At 42.9% G+C, this 20,586-nt stretch overlaps 1 protein-coding gene across 1 annotated transcript in view; it reads right to left on the bottom strand.

Moving 5' to 3' along the window:
- DIXDC1 (DIX domain containing 1) overlaps nucleotides 1-18,122 on the bottom strand; it is a 183,278-nt gene extending 165,156 nt beyond the window's left edge. The window contains exons 1-2 of the mRNA XM_056544841.1: nucleotides 17,970-18,122; nucleotides 6,030-6,109 (exon numbers count right to left, since the gene is read on the bottom strand). Of these exons, the coding sequence (XP_056400816.1) occupies nucleotides 6,030-6,068 (39 nt within the window). The 5' untranslated portion in view covers nucleotides 6,069-6,109; nucleotides 17,970-18,122. The remainder of the gene's footprint in view (nucleotides 1-6,029; nucleotides 6,110-17,969) is intronic.
- Between the last annotated feature and the right edge of the window lie 2,464 nt (nucleotides 18,123-20,586).

Consider the following 20,586-nt stretch of genomic DNA (forward strand, 5'->3'; position numbering starts at 1 on the left):
AGCGGGGGGGGGGGGGGGGGAGGGGAAACGGGCTAGCAAAAAATAAATAAATAGGATGGTGGGAGCTACCCTTCAAGTGTTCCCTTTATTTTTTTGAGCAGTGTATACCTTATCCCCTATCCAAAGGTATAAGATGTAAGATAAGATGTATAAGATGTACATAAGATGTATTAGGGCCGGAGCACTCCTTTAAACTGAGTCCAAGTCAATGAAAAACATTAAGAGAACTATTAAAATGCATCATGCTGGAGATTTATGAACCCTTATTTACTATATCAATTATTCGGAACAATCTCAAACCTGCTTCCATTCTTACATCACAGTTTATGCCCCAGTTCTTATACACATTGGGTTTGGCTGCCCCATTTCTCAGCTGCACAGAGTGAGGATCGCTCTGTGGCTGATGACAGCAATGCAGGGGACGGAGCAGGGGACGGCTCCGCCCCCTTATGACATCACGCTCTGCCCCTTCAATACAAGTCTATGGGAGGGGGCGTGGTGGCCGTCACACCCCCTCCCATAGACTTGTATTGAGGGGCGAGCCGTGACTTTACGAGGGGGTGGGCCGTGACATTACGAGGGGGCGGAGCCGTGACGTCACGATGCTTCGGCCCCTGTATCGCCCTTCATCAGGCACAGAGTGAGTTCGTTCTGTGCAGTGATAACGGCGGGGTACTGCTTCCGAGATCGTGGGGGTCCCCAGCGGCAGTACCCCCTGCAATCAGACTTCTTATCCCCTGTCCTTTGGAAGAGTTACGGGTCTGTGAGAGTCAGAAATCTTGCTTGTTTATCAGTAACACGTGTGTACATGCATAACTGCATAACTAGGTATATAAGAACTTAGGGCTCTTGGCAAGCCTGGATGACAACCCTGGGCATAACTAGTACAATATCAGCTATAGTAGTGGCTATAGGTCCCCTCTCCACTTATGGTAAGATGCAGATAGTGATGGCTAAGACTGATGGAAGCGAATCCCCATTCTAAGATGTGCAAATGGGGACTTGCTGCGCCCCTGCTGAGTGCATATCACTTATGTCTTATTCCTATCCTGTGAATTCTCTTAATTGTCAATAGATTTTTCCCTGTGCTGTGATGTCACTGTGTACATGGTAACATTTCTGACTGTGCTATACCTTTCATATGATATCTTTGTGTGTGTTGTCCCTTATCTATAACATCATTGTGCAGTATTAAGTTACCGTAACATCTTTATTAAATTCCAGTGCTGTAAATTCACTGGGTATCTTACCCTTGTACTGTGACATCAGTAAGTAGATTATGTTTGCATTGTGAAACGAGTAGTTTATCCCTGTACTCAAACATCACTCGTAGCTTATCATTGCTCTGTGACTTAACTGCATAGTTTATCCTTGCACTATGACATCACTTAGTAGATTACCCTTGAAATATGACATCAGTGGGTTATGTATCCTTGCACTGTGACATCACTGAAGAGATTATCCTTGCACTATACCATCAGTGAGTAGATTATCCTCGCACAATTTACTATGACATCACAGTGTGCATTATGTGTGAGCTGTGACATCACTGTGTGTCTCTAAGCATTATCCCTCCACAGTAATAAAAGATACTTGACAATAAAGTGTACCTGTCACTTTAAAAAGACTTTTGAAATGTCCTAGGGACATGTCAAAAGTTTCGATTAGTCAGGGTCTGAGTGTTTAGACCATGATCAACTCTTAGAATAAGACTTACATTGTAAGTTTGTCTTGCTTAGCGTGCTCTTCTCCCTGCTAGTTTTATCTATCGGTCATGGAATGAACCTTCAGACCCCAAACGATCAAAACTACAACATGTCAAAAACTTTTTAAAGTGATTGAGCCCTTAAGGGGGTATTCCGCCCCTAGACATCTTATCCCTTATCCAAAGGATAGGAGATAAGATGTCTGATCGCAGGGGTCCCGTCGCCGAGGACCCCCGCAATCTTGGCTGTGGCACCTCAGACATCGGGTGCACGGAGCGAACTTCGCTCTGTGCCAGATGGCTGGGGATGAGAGGCAGAGATACGTGATGTCACGGCCATGCCCCTTAATGCAAGTCTATGGGAAGGGCCTGACGTCACGCCCCCTTCCATGGACTTGCATTGAGGGGGCGTGGCCGTGACGTCATGTGCGGAGCGTGACCATGACGTCACGAGCCTCCGGCGCTGCATCCTACGCTCTAAACGGGTACAGCAAAGAGATCGCTGGGGTACCCATCGGCGGGACCCCCGCGATCAGACATCTTATCCCCTTTCCTTTGGCTAGGGGATAAGATGTCTAGGGGCGGAGTATCCCTTTAAAGTTTCATGATAAGCTTTGTTTATGGTAAGCTTTATCCTCTAAACTTTCTGCTGAGGATAGTCAGTCATTTGTTGTGACCATGGAAGCTGTAATGACAACCACATTTCTTGTCACTAAACACTTTAGAAAGAGACATAAGAATACCCCAAAATATGTCTTCTTTCTCCACAGGCTTCTTTTAGAAAAATGGAGGAAGATATTGAACTTACTAAATTAAAAGAGCAAACTCCTACCTAAAACACCTTATTATCTAACCTGCACTTATATGAGCAATTATAACATTTAGAACAATTAAAGGGGTTTACTGACTTTTACTAAAACCATCTAATCTGCCTGCAAGTGAACACGTTGTCTACACATTGCTGCAAATAATTTAAACTGGTCTTCAACAGCAACAAAATGGAAACAGGAAAAACCCTTCAAGAATCATAAAAGGAAGATATTGAAACAAATAAAATGTATTTAAATTATCTAAGGATGGGTTCATACTGCTTCTTTGTCTCCACTGTTTCTGTTACACTACATTGAATTTTTCTGAACGCAAAATACAAAAATACATATTATCAACAACACTATTGTGTATGCCAAAAAATAAAAAATAAAACAGTGTGAACGCAATCTTAACAGTATTTGGTAAGTGCCAGACTACCAAATATTTCGAACTATTGGAGTTGTATAAAAGTATAGAAATAAAAATAGAAAATACCAGAGAAAATAAACTGTCTAAAATAAAATGCTAAAAAAAACAAAAAAAAACACCATCACATTTTCATTTCAAGAAGTTTAGTTCTGGTCTTAGTTTCCCCCAGCACCTAGGTCACATTCATCCACATGACTGCTGCAGCCATTATGTAGTGGCATTCATTTAATCATTTCAGAAAAAATAGAAACAGCATCAGCGTCAGCAGTGGAGGAGTTAAAGGGGTACTCCGGTGATAATAAGTGGTAAACAAATGTATTCAAATCAACTGGTGCCAGAAAGTTAAACAGATTTGTTAATTACTTCTATTTCTATTCACTTCTGAAGCCTTCCAGTACTTATCAGCTGCTGTATACTACAGAGACATTTGTGAAGTTCTTTCCAGTCTGACCACAGTGCTCTCTGCTGACACCTCTGTCCATGTCAGGAACTGTCCAGAGTAGGAGGAAATCCTCATAGAAAACCTCCCCTGCTCTACACAGTTCAAGACACGGACAGAGGTGTCAGCAGAGAGCACTGTGGTCAGACTGGAAAGAACTTCACAAATTTCTCTGAAGTATATCTGTAGTATACAGCAGCTGATAAGTACTGGAAGGGTTATGATTTTTTAATAAAAGTAATTTACAAATCTGTTTAACTTTATGGCACCAGTTGATTTGAAAAAAAAAAATAAAAAAATCCACAGGAGTTCCCCTTTAAAGAGATATTCCCATCTCAAGATCTCTATCCTGTGGGTAGGACCGCTGATCTCTGGAAAATTGTTCCTGGATTGAATGTAGGACACTGCACATGCATGACCAGCAATCCAATAATGTTCTATAGGGCTTTCTAGCATTGCCAAGCTCAGCACTGTGATGTTCACAAGCTCTATAGAAAATGAATACCTTGCATGCATGATGCACTCTGTATACTTCTGTCCCTGTGATCGGTGGGGGACCTAGCATTCAGGATAATTTTTTTTTAGATGGGAATACCCCTTTGTCTTAAACTTTACTATTAATAGCTGTAGCCCAAAATCAATATTCAGCTGTTGGGGGGCCCCAGATGCTCAATGCTCCCTGGCTGCCAAGAAAAGGGTGAATAAAATATAAGACAATGTTTTATACAGATAAAATATATACAGTATGAAACCATCATGTACTTTAGCATAACACTGGCATTACTGTGCTGATCTAATAGTCATACAGTGTCTTTACTAGTACAGAGCTAGAAACAACTCTATGAAAGATCAAAGGGATCAGAGAAATCCCATCCACTTAGTAAAGGCCGGGATCACGTTGTTCTCCCTACATATCATCATCAGATCACTACACATCTATAGTATTCTTCATGTCCCTGAAAAGTGCACAACAGAGATCTATGAAAGGTTTTCTACAACCTTATGCCATATCCTATATGTACCATCAACACTATTAGCAATAGATACCTTACACAGATGGCTGTAAATGAGAGGCGGCTTATAAATATATTGGATGTTCACCATTTTGCTCTGGCAGTCTATCCACTCACAACACATGAACGTTCCGCCAAGGTGAGCATTCAAGTGCATGGAGCTATCGGAGTGACAGCTATCGAAGGTGTACGGTCACCTTTACTCAGGACCCCTGTTGGCTAGAGCCAGACACGTCCATGTAGAATAGAGTCACCCAATCATTTCCATTTATGTCCTCTGCTTTAATTTCGGCATATTTACAATCTTCACACCTTTTCACGTTGTCTGTAGTGTCCAGCCGAGGTGCACGTCAGGGAAGTCCCTGATGGCTACTTCTGTCGTACATACACAGATTTTTATGTTTAAAAAACATGTCATACTGTGTAAAATTAATTTTTCACGGGGTCCTGCTTGATGGAATAGTGCTATTTCATAAAGCAGAAAACTAAAATTCTGTGTAAAACTTCCCGATCAGAGGCCAAAATGATGCATTTCTAGATTTTTTGTTAGGTTACTGGAGTCTATGAATACTTTAGCCAAAGCATACAGAAAACTGACACCACAAAAAGCCTTACATGCTGCAGATCACTACAGGATGGCTTTCTGGTCACAGTCAGGGTACCATATGGTTTGCAATGTGGCCACATTCACTTTTCAATAGCTGTGATGTAGCAACACACATGGCGATTGTGGACAGCAAAACACGTTGTGCGGCCAAAGTTACTGTGTAGCTCTAGTCTGCTGCAAACTCAAGCTGGGTCCTTCAGAGACATTGAATCTAATAGGTGGGCGTCCAGAATCGTGGAATACTCTTATGGAGTATTTAAAGGGGTACTTCACTGACCAGCGTTCGGAACATTTAGCTGTGTGCACACTGCGGGGGTCAGCCACTCCCCTTCATGACGCCATGCCCCCTCAATGCAAGTCTATGGGAGGGGCGTGGTCTCCGCCACGCCCCCTCCCATAGATTTGCATTGAGGGGCAAGGCCTGATGTCATGAGGGGGCGAGGTCGACCCCCGTAGCGTGCACACAGTGTTCGGAACTAAATGTTCCAACGCTGACCAGTGGAGTACCCCTTTACAGAAATGACATTTAAAGGGGTTATCCAGGAAAAAACGTTTTATTTTATATATATATCAACTGGCTCCAGAAAGTTAAACAGATTTGTAAATTACTTCTATTAAAAAATCTTAATCCTTTCAGTACTTATGAGCTGCTGAAGCTGAGTTGTTCTTTTCTGTCTAAGTGCTCTCTGATGACACCTGTCTCAAGAACTGTCCGAAGTAGAAGCAAATCCCCATAGCAAACCTCTTCTACTCTGTGCAGTTCCCGAGACAAGCAGAGATGTCAGCAGAGAGCACTGTTGTCAGACAGAAAGAACAACTCAACTTCAGCAGCTGATAATTATTGGAAGGATTAAGGTTTTTTAATAGAAGTAATTTACAAATCTGTGTAACTTTCTGGAGCCAGTTGATATATAAAGAAAACATTTTTTTCCTGGATAACCCTTTTAATGAATAGGAGCTAAACAGACAGACTGAATATGCTTTAGGAAAGTGGGAAGAGTGTCCAGAAAGATTCTGAGTACTTACACAGGTAGTGGGAGGAACATTTTGAGCCGGAGTCCCCATAATTTCCTATACAGAGCAAGACCTCAAATTCACAACAACTCCTGTAATATAAAACAAATGTCAATCATTATGGGTGGAAACAGCAGCTACACCTGGCGCTTGTTACTTTGGGTGGGAGCTGCTCATAAACCTCTTGATGTAAACTATAGGATTTACATACAGGCATTAATATAACAAACAGACTTACATCATGTCACACACAGGATACAGACCATCCTACAGTTCTTAGTATTGTGGTTCTTACACGCACCAATAGTTGTTATGATGAAGGAGCAGTCCCATCTGCCAGCGCCATGTTAAGTTGATCACAATGACATATGGTGTTGTGCGGTAAGAGGCAGTAAAGCTCGTATTTTATACATTTACATTTCAGGCTATTCTGGGCTAGAGAGTCCAGTGTGAAGTGTCTTTTTCTATCTCTGTATGTATTCTTGCATAAGGAAGACTGCCAATCACTGAGTGAGACCGCCCACTTGACTCCTGAGCCCAGGAATTTCACGATATATCAATTTGCTCAGCTCATTCTCATCTATAACACAATGCGGGAAGATTAGACTGCGTTTTCAGTTTGACAGGTTTGGTTTTATTGTGTACAGAGCTGTAATAGGGCCCTTTACTGTACAGTGACCCCTCGACCTACGATGGCCCCGACATACGATAATTTCAACATGCGATGGTCTCTCAGAGGCCATCGCATCTTGAAGGCAGCATCAACATACGATGCTTTTTTATGTCGGGACCATCGCATAAACGGCTATCCGGCAGTGCTGACTGCTTCAGCGGCCCCCGGATAGCCATTTACGATGCCCCGTGTGCTCCGCTGACGATCACTTACCTGTCCTCGGGGTTCCGGCGTGCCCTCTTCGGGATCCTCTGCGCTCTCCATCGACGTCATCACGTTGCTGCACACGCCGTCCCGTCATCCAATAGGAGCGGCGTGCGTAGCGATGTGACGGCGGAGATGGAGAGCGCGGATGCCGGGGAAGCAGAGGCCTTGCCAGAGCGTTGGGGACACCTTGGGGATGCAGCGACAGCGATGGACGGCGACATCCAGGGCAGTGGTGACGAGCAGTGACGGTCCGGAGCGGCGGGGACAGGTAAGTACAACTTCCTCTAACAGTGGTCTACAACCTGCGGACTCTAGATGTTGCAAAACTACAACACCCAGCATGCCCGGACAGCCAACGGCTGTCCGGGCATGCTGGGTGTTGTAGTTTTGCAACATCTGGAGGTCCGCAGGTTGTAGACCACTGTCCTATACTTTACATTGCACGGATCCCTCAACATGCGATGGTTTCAACAAACGATGGTTCATTTGGAACGGATTACCATCGTATGTTGAGGGACCACTGTACTTCTACATTTTCATATGAAATCATATACTCCATCATACTCAGTGGGGTTTATTTACTAAGAGTGGAGTGTAGTTTTCTTTGTGGGTTTTGATTTCCGACAGGAATTTTCCTACGGTATTTACTAAGGTTTCCCTACATTTTGCATTTTTCCCTACATTTTGCTTTTTTTCACACCTGCTCTGATCTGTTTGGTTTTCCTCAGCTCAATTCCACCACATTTTCTGTGGAAACCTTAGTAAATATGTTGGGATTTTTCAAAACTGTCGGGGACACGCCCCTTTGGTCGGGACCACGCCCACTTTCCATGTGACCACGCCCCCCTTTGTTTTCTTGTAAAGTGGAGGGTTTTGGTATTTTTGGTCGCAAATTGTGTCGCATGGAACGTGCGACACAATTTGGGTGCAAAACCCGACAAAAAAGGTGTCGGGATCACGATTGTAAATAAACCCCAGTGTGTACAGAGTTTTTTCTTTTACCTGGAAGCAATGCAGTGATTTGCCTTGTCCAGTGATCGAGTGAGGACTTCCTGCAGGGGGCGACAGATAACAGGAACTAGAAAGCAGCAGTGTACAACGCAGATCGGGAGCCGTTACAACGGCAGAAGCGGGATATTAGGGAAGGAAAGTATTCTTTCATTTCTATTTTTATAGTACCCTGATTTACTTTTTTTTTTATGTAATACCCCTTTAATTCTGGACTTTATGGGCAGAAATATAATTTTCTGCCACCTTGTATCACAGTGGCTGAAGACCAAAATCTGGCTAGGACAAGTTAGATATAGTACATAAAAAGGAGGGTAAATAAGAAACTCAATAACAATGTCCTCTTTGCCCCCGTGATTTGTAACCCAGCAGTCCCTTAAGTGGACCTCAGTTTAGTCCTCTCCATGGCTCATCAATCCTTATTCAATCTTTGTGAATAAAGGTCATGGTACAGACTATAGGGTCACGAGACAAAAAGAATACTCTAGCCAGCAGAAGACTGAAAGGGGATGTTACTGGGGGGGTGGACAGCTTTAGGATTTCACCCTGTCACTTGAATTCTTCATTAAGTTCTCGGCCATGTTTAATCTTCATGATCAATCTCTTCCATTCAGACCAGGGCAGCAAGCTTAATAGTAAACCCTTCGAATGAACGGTGGCAAAAAATACCATTAGATCATTCGTGGATCCTGCAGAAGTAACTAGGATCTAAATGCAGAAAAATGCTGGCCATGGCAGATTTAAAAGCCTGAGTCACAGGACAGAGAAATTAAAGGGTATTCACCGCCAGAGCATTTTCTATTATAGTGGACTCAACTCTTTCCTCTGCCCAATGCCAGATAAAGGGTGTCTAGAGTATGGATCTGTTAAAGAGTAGCTCCCACCATCCTATTTTTTTTTTCTGTCCCTGCCTATTGCCAATCTATCCCTAACCCCTCCCTGATTTTAATTTTTATTTTTACTATATTAAAAATGCTGTTTGTCTGCCTGGCAGTGTGCTCACTACCAGGCAGACTTCCCCCAGCAGGCACCACGTCACTGATGCCTGCTGGGGACAACACTTCCGCCCTTAGTTCATCTACACAGGGTGCCTCCAGCTGTTTCATCACTACAACTCCCAGCTTGCCCTGACATCTATTGGCTGTCAGGGCATGCTGGGAGTTGTAGCATTCAAACAGCTGGAGGCACCCTGTGTAGATAAACTATTAGTTACATGCGGCGCTAGCCCGTCCCCTCCGTCTCCCCCCCCCCCCCCCATTACACTTACTGCAGAGTCCAGCAGCAGGCGTGCAGGGACAGCGGCGGCAACGAGGTACTACAACATATCAAAAAATAAAGTTGGTGACAGTGCCCATTTAAAGGGGTATTCCGGGTTTATACATCTTATCCTCTATAACAGTGGTCTCCAACCTGAGGACCTCCAGGCATGCTGGGAGTTGTAGTTTTGCAACATCTGGAGGTCTGCAGGTTGGAGACCACTGCTCTATAAGATAGGGGATAAGATGTATGATCGCAGGGATCCCACGTTTGGGGACCCCCACGATCTCGGTGCAGGTCCCGACATTCTGTGCTGGGCGCTGCCTTGGAGACGGGGACGTGACGTCACGGCCACACCCCTACTGCCATCACACCGCCTCCATTCATGTCTATGGGAGGGGGTGTGGCATCACTAGGAGGTGTGGCCGTGACATCACGTCCTGTCCTGGCACAGAATTCCAGCAGACAGGGGATAGAATGTATAAATCCGGAATACCGAATACCCCTTCAACCAATCAGGGTCCTTCAAGGTCCTTCTAATTGTAGGTTATCAGTTGGATGAAGAAGCATGAAACAGGGACAGGCTTCCTTATTACAATGAAACGCTGCAGTTTTTCAAAGGCGTTAGGGTGCGTTCACTCCATGTTATTGCTGTCTGCTTAGCGTATACGTTTTAACAGATGATTAATACGGATGCTGCTGTATGCCATACCGTTTAAAGGGGTATTCCAGGCAAAACCTTTTTATATATATATATATATATATATATATATATATATATATATATGTATGTATATCAACTGGCTCCGGAAAGTTAAACAGATTTGTAAATTACTTCAATTAAAAAATCTTAATCCTTCCAATAGTTATTAGCTTCTGAAGTTTTCTAACTGCTCAATGATGATGTCATGTCCCGGGAGCTGTGCATGATGGGAGAAAACAACAACTCAACTTCAGAAGCTAAAATTTTTTAATAAAAGTAATTTACAAATCTGTTTCACTTTACGGAGCCAGTTGATATATATAAAAAAGTTTTGGCCTGGAATACCCCTTTAATCTGTTTCCCACTGTCTAACAATATAAAAGAAAAAAAACAAGAACCCAAAAACGGATCATAACATACTTTTTTTTGGCATACACAATAGCATAGTCGACTATGCTTTTGCATACATGTAGCAGAAAGAGAAACAGAGACAAAAACACAGTGTGAAACCACCCTTATAGTTTGAAAACTGTCAGGGATCAGAGCGCCAAGTCATCAGGGTGGTCCCTGGTGGCTTTTTTATTTTCAGGCTTGATTCGTAGGTCTGTCCTTATACTTAAATGGGCACTGTCATGAAAACAAAAATTGATATGTTGTAGTACTTAAGTACTACAACATATCTCTAATATAGTTTAATTTAAAAAAGTGATTTTAAAACAGTTTAAAATTACTTTTAAATTCGGCCACTAGGGGTCGCCCTCCTAGTGGCCGAATGCATTCAGCAGTGACGTCACCACTGAATTTCAATCACTGCTGTACTCGCTCCCGCCTGTCAATCAGACAGGCGGGAGCGAGCGCTTTGAAGGAAGAGGACGCGCGCAGGCTCGGGGACAAGGTAAAGTATTATGTCTGTATCACTGTATTATCTATACTGTTCACCTATACAGTATGCCTCCAGTTTCCCCACTACAACTCCCAGCATGCCCTGGGAATTGAGCGGCGCAACAGGGCCGGGGGCGGGGGCATTGCGGGCTGCGCGGCGGGGAGCGGTATGTGCTCCGGTGTTCACCTATACAGGGTGCCTCCAGTTGTTTCCCCACTACAACTCCCAGCATGCCCTGACAGCCAATAGATGTCAGGGCAAGTTGGGAGTTGCAGTGAGGAAACAGCTGGAGGCACCCTGTATAGGTGAACTACGGGCGGAAGTGCCGGCCCCAGCAGGCATCAGTGACGTAGTGCCTGGTGGGGAAGTCTGCCTGGTAGTGAGCACACTACCAGGCAGACAAAAAAGCATTTTTAATATGTAAAAAAAAAAATTAAAGGCAGGGAGGGGGTTAGGTATACATGGGTAATAGGCAGGGACAGAAAAAAAAAAGTGATGGTGGGAGCTACCCTTTAAAAGAGAACTCTGGGATATGAAACTTATCCCCTATCCTAAGGATAGGGGATAAGTCTCAGATCACGGGGGGTCCGACTGCTAGGGGCCCCCGCGATCTCCCGTATGGGGCTTTTGGCTCTTTGCCGAAACAGTGAGTTTCGAACACAGCTTGACGCATCGGCCAACACGCCCCCTCAATGCATTTCTATGCAGCACTCCGGCTCTCCCATAGAGATGTATTGAGGGGGTGTGTCAGCTAGCTCATTTTCCGGTGGTTGAACATGCCCCCTGGCCGTTGACTGCCAGCGCCCTGTTCGGGAGATTGCTAATGTCAGTGCCCATTTAAATGCTGTGATCAATAGTGGGCACTAGAGCTGGGCGGTATGACCAAATCTGCGTATCACGGTATTTTTGTAACTTTCCGCGGTTCCACGGTATATAACGGTATTTCCCCCCCCCCAAATTAATTAGCAGCCCAGCGCTGCGCTATTCTGCCCCCCCCCCCCCAACAAAAATTAATTATCAGCCCAGCGCTGCCCCCATCGGGGTAAATACTCACATGTCACCCGCTGCCCTCCTCGTGCTGTTTGTTGCCGCCACGGCACAGACGCTAGGTAAACAAAATAAACTAACGCATGTTCCGACGTCGGCCTTACGCTGGGGAACGGGAACGTCGGACAGCCGTCATCCTAAAACCGGCCTCAGCGATGTTCCGCCTCGGCTGCTGATAGGCTGAGCCCACTGTCATGTAAGAAGCTTTGGGCGGCTTCTTACATGACAGTGGTCTCAGCCTATCAGCAGCGGATAGGCTGATGGCTGTCCAACGTTCCATTCACTAGGAAGCAGATGAGGCCAGTACCGGACCAACGGGAGGTGAGTAAAAGTTTATTTTGTTTATTTTTTGCAGCCCGGGCATAGGGATACCACACAATATAGAGCAGTGGTCTTCAACCTGCCGACCTCCAGATGTTGCAAAACTACAACTCCCAGCATGCCCGGACAGCCAACGGCTGTCCGGGCATGCTGAGAGTTGTAGTTTTGCAACATCTGAAGGTCGGCAGGTTAAAGACCACTGGTATAGAGTGTCAGCGCCGGCGGCCGCAACAAACATGAGGATGAGGAGGGCAGCGCATGTGGGTGACATATCAGTATTTACCCCGATGGGGACAGCGATGGGCTGATAATTAATTGGGGGGCAGAACAGCGCTCGTGGGTGACTTGTGATTAGTTCCCCCAATGTGGGGACAACGCAGCGCTGGGCTCATTCATTCCCAAGGGGGAGGGGCCAAACTGGTATTGCGGTATGGGTTAAAATTCATATCGTGCAGCCCAAAAATGTTGGTGTTCGGTATGAACCAGTATACCGCCCAGCCCTAGTGGGCACAGCATTTAGGTAATAAATGCCGGTAATCCCTGGGTTCTGGGGGACACATCAGCAGCTCCGTGATGTAATCGTAGGCTGCAGATGGGTTGCTGGGGAAGAATGGGGACTTACTCATCCTTCCCGGTGCTCTGTGGTCAGCAATTGCTTAAAGGGGTACTCTGGTGGAAAACAATATTTTTTTAAATTAACTGGTGCCAGAAAGTTAAAAAGATTTGTAAATGACTTCTATTAAAAAATCTTAATCCTTCCAGGACTTATCAGCTGTTGTATGTTCCACAGGAAGTTCTTTTCTTTTTGAATTTCTTTTCTGTCTGACCACAGTGCTCTCTGCTGACACCTCTGTCAAGTTTGGTATCATTGGAATCTTACTGACCCATAAAATAAAGATAGCATGTCAGATTTACTGTGTTTTGAACTCCGAAAAAATTATTGCCCCACAAAATTGCTCAATTCCATATTTTTTTTAAATTTTGCCTTACATTTTTCTGGCTCCGTAATACATTATATCATAAAATAAAGTTCGCCAATGAAAAGTACAAATTGTCCCACAAAAAAGAAACACTAATACAACTTTGTCAGTGGAAAAATAAAAAAGTTATGGGTCTGAGAATGTGAGGAGCAAAAAAATGTGAGCCAAAAAATAAAAAATAAAAGCTAGGTCATAAAGGGGTTAAAAATGTAGATTGTATGCTGCAGATTTCAATGTAAACTAAATGACTGAGCACTGCTTCAAATCCTGCGCATCAAATATATGCAGGATACTGTACGTGTGAATAGACCCTAAAGGCAAATGTTGGCTGCTGATAATTATCCTAACAAGTTACAGATAATACAGGAGATTGTGATCACTATCATTGCACTTGGTTTGCATTTTCTACACTTTATTTTATCCCCCAACTTTATTGGACATATCTTTGGCCATAAACTTACAGTCATGGCCGTAAATGTTGGCACCCCTGAAATTTTTCTAGAAAAGGAAGTATTTCTCACAGAAAAGGATTGCAGTAACACATGTTTTGCTATACACGTTTATTCCCTTTGTGTGTATTGGAACTAACCCAAAAAAAAGGGAAAAAAAGCAAATTGGACATAATGTCACACCAAACTCCAAAAAAGGGCTGGACAAAATTATTGGCACCCTTTCAAAACTGTGGTAAAATAAGATAGTTTCAAGCATGTGATGCTCCTTTTAAACTCACCTGGGGCAAGTAACAGGTGTGGGCAATATAAAAATCACACCTGAAAGCAGATAAAAAGGAGAGAAGTTCACTTAGTCTTTGCATTGTGTCTCTGTGTGTGCTACACTAAGCATGGACAACAGAAAGAGGAGAAGAGAACTGTCTGAGGACTTGAGAAGCAAAATTGTGGAAAAATATCAACAATCTCAAGGTTACAAGTCCATCTCCAGAGATCTAAATTTGCCTTTGTCCACAGTGCCCAACATTATCAAGAAGTTTGCAACCCATGGCACTGTAGCTAATTTAGCTGAGAAAAATTGATGAAAGGTGTCAACCCGGGATAGTCTGGATGGTGGATAAGCAGCCCCAAACAAGTTCCAAAGATATTCAAGCTGTCCTGCAGGGTCAGGGAGCATCAGTGTCAGTATGAACTAACCGTCAACATTTAAATGAAATGAAACGCTATGGCAGGAGACCCAGGAGGACCCCACTGCTGACACAGACATAAAAAAGCAAGACTACATTTTGCCAAAATGAACTTGAGTAAGCCAAAATCCTTCTGGGAAAATGTCTTGTTGACAGATGAGACCAAGATAGAGGTTTTTGGTAAAGCACATCATTCTGTGTACCTACAGTGAAATATGGTGGAGGTTCAATGATGTTTTGGGGTGGTTTTGCTGCCTCTGGCACTGGGTGCCTTGAATGTGTACAAGGCATCATGAAATCTGAGGATTATCAACAGATTTTGGGTCTCACTGTACAGCCCAGTGTCAGAAAGCTGGGATTGCATCCGAGATCTTGGGTCTTCCAGCAGGACAATGACCCCAAACATAAGTCAAACAGCACCCAGAAATGGATGGCAACAGAGCGCTGGAGAGTTCTGAAGTGGCAGCAATGAGTCCAGATCTAAATCCCATTGAACATCTGTGGAGAGATATTAAAATTGCTGTTGGGAAAAGGCGCCCTTCCAATAAGAGAGACCTGGAGCAGTTTGCAAAGGAAGAGTGGTCCAACATTCCGGCTGAGAGGTGTAAGAAGCTTATTGATGGTTGTAGGAAGCGACTGATTTCAGTTATTTTTTCCAAAGGGTGTGCAACCAAATTATTAAGTTAAGGGTGCCAATAATTTTGTCCAGCCTATTTTTGGAGTTTGTTGTGACATCATGTCCAATTTGCTTTGTTTTAGGGATCGGCCGATTATCGGTTTGGACGATATTATCGTCCGATAATCGCGATTTTGGACATTATCGGTATCGGCAATTACCTTGCCGATAATGCCCCCCGGCCAGAGACGACCCTCGCCGCCGCTGCCCCATTGCCTCCCCCCATCCTCTGCCCACATACCGCCGCCCCCCCGGTGTTATAATTACCTGTTCCCGGGGGTCCGCGATCCTTCTGGCTCCTGCGCTGTTGCAGTGCGCTGCGTAATGACGAGTGACGTCCCCAACGCGATGTCATCGTCAGTGTGCACAGTGACAGCGCAGAACGCTGACGGAGCCAGAAGGATCGCGGGCCCCCGGGAACAGGTAATTATAACACCGCGGGGGCGGCAGCAGTATGTGGGCAGAGGATGGGGGGGGGGGGGAGATGATAGGGCAACTGTGGTGGTTGGACTCAGGACCCCAGGACAGGCAGGCAGAGAGAAGCGGGCGGCGGCGGTGGTCTCTGGCACCGCAAAAGCCGATGCAGTTCATTGATTTAAAGCGCCCGCATCAAATCCATTTGCTTTTGATCGTACACATTTATCAATGAGTTTCAAATTTGTTTATTTATTTATTTTTAATGTTTACATAATAAATGTACTTCAACCTTTCGCTATTAAATAACTATTAAAATATTAATTTGCAAAAGTCCTTGAGAACAAGTCTATTTCTTTGAATATGTAAATACAGCTTTATGCTAATTGATTTATCCTTATGTAAAGACATCATGTACCACATATACCCTCCTGTAGTACATGTCCTTATGTATAGCACCACCATATTTTTAACCCCTGTTATTCTATCTCTTTTTATTTGGATGACATTATAAGCCTTGAGGGCTTGAAAAAAGTCCTATTGTTGGACTGAAATGTCGCATTGTACACTGATGGGTGAATAGACTGTCTTTTGATTCACTGAATTGGAGAGCTGCATCTCTACTTATCTGGATATTATTGTTCATAATTATGGCCAGGAGTCAGGCCTTGGAAAGCAGAGCACCCTCCTTGGGATTACAAGCTTCTATCGCAGCGCTTCCCAACCAGGGTGCCTCCAGCTGTTGCAAAACTACAACTCCCAGCATTCCCGGATACTGAATCGATTTTAAAATTCTGAGAATCGATTTTTTTTTTATAAATTATTATAATTAACATTTACTGTATTTCACTCACTGAGTCACAGTCCTATTTGTCTGTCTTATTTTTTTTATAACACTTAAACTCCTGACCACTAGTTGGCAGTGTACCTGTTATCAGCTCTGTCCCACTCGCAGGCTGCTACCGCGAGACTACAGACTCAGAACAAACAAGAAGGAGAACGTACGCACTCACAGGACAACTTTCGCGGAATCTAGTTCTTTTTCAGCTAGAATAAGTTTCCCCAAGCTTTTAATAGGGAATATCGCGATATATCGTGATATATCGCCAACATGACAGAATCACGATATATTGCGATATATCGAATCGCCACCCTGGTATCGCGATTCGAATCGAATCGCCAAATTATTGGCGATTCACACCCCTAATATATATATAGTTTTGTTGAGTGCATTTGGTTTGGTGTTCATTGTTAACTTTTTGCATGACAACCAACTATGTGTTATTGAAGGAGTTACAGATAACTATGTATAAACAAGATTGATATAGATAAATATATACACAAGATTGATAGATAACTATATATAAACAACATTGATACAAATTACTATATATATATATATATATATATATATATAAAAACAACATTGATACAGATTACTATATATAAACAACATTGATACAAATTAATATATATAAATATATATATATATATATACACAAGATTGATATAGATAACTATATATAAACTAGATTAATACAGATTACTATATATATATATATATATATATATATATATAAACAAGATCGATACATTACTATATATAAACAAGATCGATAGATTACTATATATAAACAAGATTGATACATTACTATATATAAACAAGATTGATACATTACTATATATAAACAAGATTGATACATTACTATATATAAACAAGATTGATACAAATTACTATATATAAACAAGATTGATACAATTTACTATATATATATATATAAACAAGATCGATAGATTACTATATATAAACAACATTGATACAAATTACTATATATAAAAACAAGATTGATACAGATAACTATATATAAACAAGATTGATACAGATTACTATATATAAACAAGATTGATACAATTTACTATATATATATATATATATAAACAAGATCGATAGATTACTATATATAAACAACATTGATACAGATTACTATATATAAACAAGATTGATACAATTTACTATATATATATATATATATATATAAACAAGATCGATAGATTACTATATATAAACAACATTGATACAGATTACTATATATATATAAACAAGATTGATACAGATTACTATATATAAACAACATTGATACAGATTACTATATATATATAAACAAGATTGATACAGATTACTATATATAAACAACATTGATACAGATTACTATATATATATAAACAAGATTGATACAGATTACTATATATAAACAAGATTGATACAGATTACTATATATAAACAAGATTGATACAGATTACTATATATACACAAGATTAATACAGATTACTATATATATACACAAGATTGATATAGATAACTATATATATACACAAGATTAATACAGATTACTTTATATAAACAAGATTGATACAAATTACTATAGACAATTGTTTCCCAGCCTGTAGCTCTCCAACTGTTGCAAAACTACAACTCCCATTCTGCCTTGACAATCCAAAGGCATGCCGGGAGTTGTAGTTTTGTAACAGCTGCACAGTCACAGGTTGGACAACACTGCTGTATACAAGCAGGACTGATCCAGATGGCCCATAGCAGGTATAGAGAGCCAGGTAACCATAGAGATGCCATCAGGCAGGTATGTCCTCACCTTCTAGGGGAGATCACATCAGCTCACAGGCGGGGGCCACAAAAGAAGAATCTCATAAATGCGACAAGTCACGAACAAGTCTTACAAGAGGCGCATCCTTCCTCAAGGAGGCAGCGTGCTACAGTTACTATAGCAACCGATACACTCGACGGGGGGAAGGGGGCGTGACCATCTCCATGAGCCCAGCCTATGGGAATGCTCGATGGTCCGTCCCGCCCGCTATTCTCCCTCATCAGTATCTGATTGGTGCAGTGGCCTAGAAGTCGTTGTGTCATTGGCAGGTAGTATTGAGTACCGCCCCCTGCAGAGATGATTGACAGCCGTATAGGATGGAGACTTGTTTATTTGACCTAGAGCTGCGTGGTTCGCACGTTTTACCCAGCGGTGTGTGAGAGCGACCTGTAGTAGGAGGAGCCCGTGTACACCACGGGGAAGAGAGGAACAGTGGATCAGTTCCACACAGCAACCAATGAGATTGCACCTTTCATTTTATTTTTTTTTTTTTTTTTTTTAAGCCTCTGGAAAATGAAAGCGGAGGTGTGATTGGTTGCTATGGGCGACTGCTCTACTGCACCAAACTAAAAAGTTTTTTCCCTTTGTATAATGAAAAGTTCTGCAGCTTCTCATTGAGTGTTGAGGGCACAGGACCCTCCATTTTCTTGATGTACTTGTCCTAGTCAGATGGCGAAGGGTGGCAGCAAGAGGTGGCTGCAGTCCAGTAACACATAGGTATAGCTATAGTACAGTCAGTCTCTAAACTGGGACCCGCAAAAATGTTGCAAAACTGCAACTCCCAGCAAGCCTGGACAGCCCTTGGCCATCCGGGCGTGCTGATTGCTGAAAGTTGTAGTTTTGCAACATCCGGAGGTCCACAGGTTGGAGACCACTGCTATTTCTTTCAAGGGTCTGTTGCCATTTTTGTTTGGCTGGCAGTAAGCTCCTAAAATAGAGGAACACGCTGCTCATGGCTATCGTTATAGAGGGAAATTTTATATATATATAAATAGTTAAGGCTGATTTACCAGTCTGCCATAAATACGGCCCACTGGTTCTCATGTCCGTCGCAGGTCTCCGGTCTGTGACGTCATGTGTCTCGTTCCTGTGACGTATCGCAACGTGTCACATCGGCGTGGGGAACAGGGTGCCGGCTCTGCTTGCTGCCGGATCTCTTTATTGGTCATTGGTTGGGCAGAGCTGTTTGCCCATTGTCTATATTGGAGCTCAGCACAATCTCTTTAGCCACTCGTTCCGTTCACTTGAGCATTAACCTTTATGTTCTGGGGAGTACGTTCGGTCTCAGCATTAGCCTTCCAGCTTATTTAGTCAAGCATCAATCACATGTCGTCATTCACGTCCTGTCATATCATTTAGGGAAGTAGTGCTCATTTTTTTTCAATGGTTGGCGTATGTTCACTCTCGGACATTGGCCACCTCTTGGTCAGGCCTTCTCTAGTGTTTGGCACTCACTTATGTTTACTTACAGTATCATTTCATCGCAGATCTCACTGCTAGCTTATTCAGTCCAGTTAATCAAGCATTACTCTCGTGGAGTTTCTTCGGTAAGTAGAGCTTGATTTGCTACATGGGTGGTGTATGTTCACCCTCGGTCATTGGCCACCTCGAGGTCGGGCCCTCTAGTGTATGGCACTCACTTATGTTTACTTACAGTATAATTTCATCATACTTCTCAGCCCTAGCTTATTCAGCTCAGTTAATCAAGCATTGCTCTCGTCGGCATTCACATTTTGTGGCGTTTCTTTGGTAAGTAGTGCTTGATTTGCTTCATGGTTGGTGTACACTCACCCTTGGTTATTGGCCACCTCGGGGTCGGGCCCTCTCTAATGTGTTGCACCTACTCGCATTTACTTATAGTAGTATTTCATCATAGGTCTCAACGCTAGCTTATTCAGCTCAGTTATCCAAGCAATCTTTTGTCGTCATTCACGTCTTGTCGAGTCGTCATGGGTTCAGCTTACATCTATTCAGTCCGTTACTCAAGTATCAGTTCTGGTTGTCATTTGAGTTTTGCTGGGATTAGCTCGGTAAGTAATGCTTGAGTTTTCTTGTGGCTGGGTTTGGCACCCTCGGTTCCTGGTCTTTACAGTTCGGGCCCTCAATATTGGTTCACGATCAATCATATGGTCACGTAACTATGATTCAAGGTGTCGGGTCTTTTAATTATGCACGTCACTCAGGTGTTAGTGGCCACCACCAAGGTCGGGCTCATGCTAATTCGGTACGATCAGTAATTATATGTAACACACTTACTAGTTCTTGGTAGATCTTGTCACTGCTCGTTCTCCCAAGAAGTACCTTCTAGCTACGCACAGCGCACTGATGGCAGTATCATTACGAGTCATTTCAGCATGGTTTTTCTTTCAGGTTCATACAGTTCCTAGTGTTCAGCAATTGATTGCTTTCACCTATTCTCCTGTTACTCTTTCAGGTATTGCTGTTAAGTTGGTCTGGGTGTTGGTGACAAGTGTGTTGGTAATCTTTCACCTTGTTCAGTGAACGGTTGTTTCATTTAGGCTTTGTGCATACAGTCAATGTTACAGCTTTCTTATTTCGCTTACAGGATGTCTCACGTTTCCAATATCGAAGATGCTCCGTCAAG

Source organism: Hyla sarda, chromosome 10, assembly GCF_029499605.1.
Source record: "Hyla sarda isolate aHylSar1 chromosome 10, aHylSar1.hap1, whole genome shotgun sequence".
Taxonomy (NCBI): Eukaryota; Metazoa; Chordata; class Amphibia; order Anura; family Hylidae; genus Hyla; species Hyla sarda.